General features: G+C 35.5%; 1 protein-coding gene across 1 annotated transcript; it reads left to right on the top strand.

Moving 5' to 3' along the window:
• Positions 1-567: 567 nt before the first annotated feature.
• On the top strand, positions 568-3,922 carry LOC107842589 (protein YIP4b). The gene is made up of 3 exons (XM_016686526.2): positions 568-1,337; positions 3,090-3,164; positions 3,551-3,922. The coding sequence occupies exons 1-3, from the start codon at positions 831-833 to the stop codon at positions 3,809-3,811; spliced, it is 843 nt and encodes a 280-aa protein (XP_016542012.2). The 5' UTR covers positions 568-830; the 3' UTR covers positions 3,812-3,922.
• The last annotated feature ends 3,526 nt before the right edge of the window (positions 3,923-7,448 follow it).

Below are 7,448 nucleotides of genomic sequence, written 5' to 3'. Positions count from 1 at the left end.
AAAATATCATTGATGATGATGATCGAAGAATATATAACTCTTTTATCTTTTATTGTTAATGATGATAAATGACAGATGAATCATATTGCAAAATCAAATGTATTTTGGCAGCACTTGTAATTTTTTTTTTTGAATATTTACTTTAAAATAAATTATTAAAAATATTATGATAGATATTTAAAATAAATTTTCTTTATAAAATAATTTTCGTAGTAAAAGTATTCATATCCTTTTTGGTCATTTGTTTCTCAAAAATATTTTTTTAAAAAATATTATTCAAATAATTTATTTGTTAAAATTGCTTTTCAAATGAATTTATCAAATACAATATATATTTTTGTAAAAATACTTTTTTAAAAAATTATTTCATAAAAGTACCCATTAAATAAGTATTACTTCCTCTGTTTAAAGAAAAATGATCTACTTTAACTTGACACAAAGTTTAAGAAAATAAAGAACATTTTTTAATCTTATGGGCTTAAATTAAAATAACATCAAATATAGTAAAATGTCTTTAATTTTATAGTCATAATTATGCTGAAATCATTCTTTTCTAAACGAATTAAAAAAAGAAAGTAGAAAATTCTGTTTTAAACGGAGAAAAGGTAACACCAGTCCAAACGGGGTTAAGCTAGTCCCGCAACACACACTTTGCATATCCTCCCCGTTTCTTTCCACTTTTTCCAATAAGCGCAAAATTTTCTTTACAATAGGACTAGGCATTTTCCTGCATTTACGCGTCAACACGACGACAGTAGTTACACCACCCAACAACCGCCTGTTCCCCATCTCCGATCACCGTTCTCCCCTCTTAAATCTGAGACTAAAAAATGTCACACGGAGACACTATACCTCTTCACTCCACATCTCAATCGGACATTGATGAAATCGAAAACCTCATCTATGTCAATCCTTCTACTGTCCTTCCAGCACGCCCGCCTTCTCCTCCTCGTGCTGCCATTCCTGTTTCATCTTCTCCCTTCATGCCTTCCAATCTCCGCCCACAACCTCCTACTACGACTACGACGACAACCACCAACCACAAACCACCGACACCTGTCCCTTCCATTCCAACTCCGCCTCCGCTACCTTCATCGGGACAGTCGATTATAGCCGCAACCGGTTTTGGATCTCCGCCCAATACCCTTACGGAGCCGGTTTGGGATACCGTCAAAAGAGATCTGTCCAGAATTGTTAGTAATTTGAAGCTCGTGGTTTTCCCTAATCCTTATAGAGAAGATCCTGGGAAAGCCCTTCGTGATTGGGATCTCTGGGGACCTTTCTTCTTCATTGTTTTCCTTGGTCTCACTTTGTCATGGTCTGCCTCTGTTAAGAAGGTACATTCTCATATTTCATCATTTTCCCATTTTACTCTTGAAACTCTCGGATTTACTTGTCTCTTGTTGCGCTAGAAGCTGCTCCGTTTTCCTAAGTTCTTTTGGTGATAATTCATGTAAAATTATTTTGTAGTTTTGATGTATAATACGTGTAATTCTAGTTTACTTCGCCACAAGGGAGGTACCAATACACTCAAATTAGATCAAGTTATAGCGGAATAAAAGGATAATCCTTTGGAAAATACAATTGCTAGAGGAACGAAAAATATTATATACCGGCTAACAACTCGATCAGAACTTACTTACATAGGTTAAATGGATAACTTGTCATACCACCAAACAAAAGGTTTATGGTGTTTGGTTGCTCTACCAAGGAAAAGCGAGAAATTTGTGATTCATTACTTTTCTCTCGATATAATCTTGTAATAAAATTGCTTATGAAATGAACTTTGAACCTAACTCAACCCCAATTGTTAGCTCATTAGTGGAGGACATCCCATGACCATATAAGATAACAACCCATTTCTTTACCAATGAGCGACAACTAGCAATCCATCGCTAGCCCAAGACTTAACACCTGTAGAGTGGAAAACATATCATGATGGCCCAATAATTTTGTGAACCGAGAATGAGGATGAGTCTAACTCTAACAATATTAATACTCTTACAGTAGGAAATCCAATCAAGAATATGGGCTTTTATTTTTCCTCTCATCCCTTAAAGCAATCAAAAACAAGTACAGTTGTTACAAAACCCTTGATTGTTGGCATTTAGCTTTCTTAAAGACACTTCAGGTTCTCATCCTTGCGACGTGATCTCCAACTGTGATGTGTAGTCCCTTTCGAAGTCTCTATATAATAATATGGCTCAATCAGTAAACTTAGTTCATTTTGGTTTTGAACTCATACGCTTGGTTCTGAAAGCGTCTTTTCTCCAGCTAACTCAATTGGGCAACTCTTTGTGGCACTTTAACCACTAGCTTGGTTGTTTATTTTGACATTGTTAAGTGTTTGATAAGCCACCTGATCCATTTAGAAGTCTTTGAGTATAAAGTGCTTAAACAATAATACTCTTACAGTAGGAACAACTATGGTAAATGTGCCTTCGGACCATATAGTTTAGTAATTACTCTTTAATTATGTGGAAGAGAACCTGTAGACTGTAGCTATTTGTCAAAAGAAGAAACAAGGGAACAGAAAGAACCTTGAACTAATCTGATTCATTAACTGACAAGATTTATTTGGATAGAGGCCCTACAAGACAAAGAGAAATTTGCACTTTAGAGTGGGTTTAGCAGGGAGAAATCTTCGAGTCCTAACCACAAAATCGCCCAGTTTTTGTGCCTCCTAGTGTGGACAATTCTTCTTCATATCTATACGGAACTTCATTTTTTTTTCTTCTTTCTGCTATTACAAGTTGTCTCTTTAGTCTTATCTGACTTCCTGTGGACCCAAGGACAAATCATGAAAACTGAAAAGGTCGTATACTTTAGTTATTTGCAGAAAAATTAGATGAGATAAATAATCTCGATCATTTTATGGACTGCTGAAACTTGGTCAGGCTGAAACTTGCCAAAACGTGATACATTGTCTTGCTCATGAATCAAGTCCCATGTGCAGACGCTCTTTTTCTTGAGTTTTATTATACTTGATAAAGTTGCTTGTGGTTATGGAGTCGATTTACACACACATTAATATAGGTAGACTCCTGTCTAATGGATTCATTTTTCTTTCTTATTTCTTTAATTTCCAGTCCGAGGTTTTTGCTGTTGCATTTGCTCTGCTGGCTGCCGGTGCTGTCATTCTGACACTGAATGTCTTGTTACTGGTAATGACACTTTCTCAACCTATCACTCTAAAATACTAAGAGTAAAACAAGAATAGCAAAAGAAAGAAACACCTTCAAGAGATGGGTCTGTTTAATGATTTTTAAGCAGTTAGTAGACATATGATAAAGATGCAAAGATGAGATATTGAATGGATAGGGGAAACGATAGCTAATTAGTGCATATATATCCTAGGAACACAGTCTATAGGTACTTGTCAGAAAAGGAAACCATTGTAGCGACAATTGTGATGAAAGGAACCTAGTTAGTAGTCTTATGTAACTAGGAACCATCAGTTGTCCTTTTTGCAGTTCTGAGGTATATCGAGTCACAGAATTTATGTAATCGAAATTGCTACTTCAGATGGATTAATGATTTTGACCTGCAGGGCGGTCATATAATCTTCTTCCAAAGTCTAAGTTTGCTGGGTTACTGTCTATTTCCACTTGATGTTGGTGCCTTCATTTGCATGCTAAAGGACAATGTGGTATTGAAGGTGGTTGTGGTATGTGTTGCACTAGCTTGGAGCTCTTGGGCGGCATATCCCTTAATGAGTACAGCTGTTAACCCTAGGAGGAAAGCTCTTGCCCTGTATCCTGTAGTGCTCATGTATGTATCTGTTGGATTTCTCATTATTGCCATCGATTGATGTTAGTCGTGCCTACTATGTGAATAAAAGATGTATGAAGCCGATAAAAAATACATTGAATTAGGGATATTCTGATTGCCTCATGAAATTCTGTTGATAATTCTTGTTCCACCTCTGATATCTCACATTTGTTACTGCTGTCCAAGATATGTTATATACATCTAGTGCGTCTGGTGTTCATCTTGTAAGCATTAGAAACTGTCTTCACTGTAAAAGAGATATGTTAACGGTATGCTTCTCAAAGAGATGAATTAATGGCCTCTTTAATTCATGATGTCAATGCCTCACTATGGTCATGTACTTCATGCCATTACTCGTTAGTGCAATGTGTCAACTTCTTTTTGGTTGATCTCCGTGCAGTCATGATTAAAGAGGTCAAGGAAAGCTTTACTTTTTTTTTTTTCCTTGGAATAATGGAAGCGCAATAACGAAGTTTACTTCTTGATAAATTCTTTTGCTTAAAAAAGAGAAATAAATGTTTAAAGTAATTGTTTTTGAAAGTAAGCAATATTGATTATATTGAAAATTGTCAAGTGTAAATTGGTGAAAAGTACTTTCTATTTTGTATTTTTTTTAAGGGCATATATAAAAGAAAAATTTGACAACTTAAATAAGGTGAACAAAATAGTTCTGTATCTTTTCTCCATACTTTGCAAATCTCATAATAGCGATTCCTGGCAACAACGGCCGCCGGTGGGGATATCCCACAGGAGAATTTTCCAGCATTACCAAAAAAAAAAAAATACCTAGCCCTGAAGTATCAGAAGCACTGGAGAAAACTATTTCAAATTATCAACTTTATTTAAACCTAAACATAATACTGAAGCTATTATAGCTTTGCCAAAACCAGTCGTAATGCTGCATGGGGAGCCTAACATCACTGGAAAACATCAGAAGTAAAAGCTCTGATCTTGAAGGAAAATTTACAATATGCAATCGTAGGTACATTTTCATATGGCAAACCTGACATAAAAGAATTATGTAAAAGCATTCCGGGGCAATGTGTTATTAAAAGTGAATGATTGGAGTCTTGGATACGAGGCATGTGTTAATCAGATTGACAAGTTTGAAGGATTATGTGCAATTGTCATCGACCTCAGCTTTTTATGTTAAAGCAAGGGAAATGTATAGGCAGATGTGAACACTTAAAAGGGATCCATGGGTTGAGCCAGATGTTGAAACAACGATAGGAGTTGCATGGATTTCATTACCTGACTTATCTCCAAACTTCTTTGCCAAAGAAGCTATTTTTCAATTGCATCTGCAGTTGGAAAGCCTTTAACAGTAACCACTAAAAATCAAACAAGACCAAGTTGTGCTAAGGTGAAAGTGGAAATAGAATTGGTGGCTAAGCTACCACAAAGGGTAAGAATTAATGAAGAAGATGATGTTACTGGGGAGATCAAGTCAAAATCGATCACAGTCCAATATGATTACATGTCCAAATATTGTAAGGAGCGTTGTCTGCAAGGACATGATGAAACCAATTGTTGGACAATTCATCCTGAAATTTTGGAACAAAAACAAATGAAGGAGCAAAAGAAAGAGGAGCATACTAGATCGACAGCAAATCAAAGAAAAGTGTTGTCAAGTGGGAAGATAGTTGAGAATATTCAAAACAAAATGGAACGGATAAAAAGAAGGAAGAATGAGTACAAAAAAAAAATATGGCCCCATAAAATGAGAGATAAACAATAGGGATGAGAATCCCTTTGATGCTTCAAGAGATGTGGAAGAACATAATGATGCAGTGACAGAAGATAGTGGAGGCAACCCTAATCAAGTTTAGAAAGGAATGAAACAGGCGGAGCCTACAAAAGAATCTACAAAGAATTGGGTCATAGACAATTTTCATCAAAAGTAACCAGGAAAGAAAGCAATAAAGAATCAAGATCAAAGTCATGTTGAAAGCAAACAAGATGATAAGGAAGAAGGAGATAACAAGCAAACAGGAATTAATACAGATGAAAATCAACAACAAAAATCATGGGAATTGGTGTTGTTTAAAGTAGATAATGAATGAATATTACCTCTGGCAATAAGGGATGATTCAAATAAGGATGAGAAAGAAGAAATATCTAAGGAGGATTGGGATATAGTGGATTTGGGGAAAAATATTGAAAATATTGCAAAAATGGGAGACTTATTGTAAGACCCCGTAAATTGTCCTAGTCGTTAGAGCTTTCAAAGCATGCCAAGAGAGACTTAACACTTAGAAAATTTGGCTAAGTGATGGAATTTCTTCAATTTATAAGTGTAATATCCCGTATATTTCTAAGCTAGAAAATGAACTATTGTTCCTACATATGAAACCTCTTATCCTGTAATTCATATTTGAGTACATGACTTACAATGAGTATCCCAGTGGGTAGAGAGCTTATGATGTGTTAAGCGTGTTTATAAGAGTCACTTAGAGTAAGGCACGCTAAGAGCTTTCAAATCCATCAAGTTTTAGTGTTTGATTTCGCAAGGGTAATCTTTGAACTAGTATAAATTAATGTTTATGTGGTGTTTTGACATATTTAGACCCACCAAATTGTAGAGAATCGAATTAGCTTTCCAACGATACCAATTTTACCAAAATCCGACACCCGAGCAAGAAGTTATGGCTTTGCAAAGTGGAGTGCATCGCCTAATCGCCTAAGGCTACTGGAATGGTTATGCCATAAGGTGTGCGACACACAACCTAACTTATGCCATAAGTTGTACGATGCACAACCTAACTTAGGCGATAAGTTGTGCGCCGTACAACCTATTTTACGCAATAAGTTGTTCACCGCATATCCTATGGCCCAAGTGATATAAACACTCCCCTTTTTGAGTTATTGGAGGGCAAAAGGGGTCAATTTCCACCCATATATAAGACTTAAACACGGGATTAAGCCTCTATTGAACCAAAATTTAGTCTCTATTCTCAATTTTCCTTAAGAACACGACCTAGGGTTCCTAAGTCAAGACCCCAATCATTAAGGTCTCACCGTTAATCTTCCAAGGATCATATAGTAAGTATGTTAGATGTTGATTTTTGGTTCCTTCCACCCAAGAAGTCCAAGAATCCTTTTCAAAATTATAAAGTTTATGTAATTATGAGATTTCACGATTTATGTGTATTGAAGTTCATGATTATGTGTTGTTGAGTTTTAATTCATGATCTAGACTACAAGTTTTAAGAATTTATTTCTAGCGTGTGATGAATTGTGTGATGTTCATGATAAAACCCCTTCAAGTTGCATGTTGGTTGATGAAATCATGATACTTAGGTTTAGTATTTGTTGTATAACCAAAGCATGCTCCCCATATGTTTGATAAAATGCTTGTGTGAAGGAAATAGGATCATTATAGCATGTTGACAAGAACTTCCCAATTATGTATAAGTTCATGCATGTCAAGTGTTTGTTGAAAAGCCTTAGTGAATGAATTGTGACATGTTAGCCTGAAATCACTAATTATGTGCACTTGAATGCATGTTAAGTATTTGGTGCATTCCTTATTGAATGAGTAATGAGACAATGGCATGCCTCCCTATATCATTACATGTTTAATATTTCTAAGTAGTTGAAGAGATGCTTTAATAACTGTATGGTGAATTATAGTCTATTGTTATGATGTTCAAGAGTGGTTATGTCTTGTACTATTT

Source organism: Capsicum annuum, chromosome 7, assembly GCF_002878395.1.
Source record: "Capsicum annuum cultivar UCD-10X-F1 chromosome 7, UCD10Xv1.1, whole genome shotgun sequence".
In the NCBI taxonomy this organism is placed as follows: domain Eukaryota; kingdom Viridiplantae; phylum Streptophyta; class Magnoliopsida; order Solanales; family Solanaceae; genus Capsicum; species Capsicum annuum.
This window is presented reverse-complemented; position numbering and strand designations above follow the sequence as displayed.

Coding starts and splice junctions, on each gene's coding strand:
- LOC107842589 (XM_016686526.2), top strand. CDS start 831: ATGTCACACGGAGACACTATACCTCTTCACTCCACATCTCAATCGGAC. Junction 1,338..3,089: donor GGTCTGCCTCTGTTAAGAAG/GTACATTCTCAT, acceptor TTTAATTTCCAG/TCCGAGGTTTTTGCTGTTGC. Junction 3,165..3,550: donor CACTGAATGTCTTGTTACTG/GTAATGACACTT, acceptor TTTGACCTGCAG/GGCGGTCATATAATCTTCTT.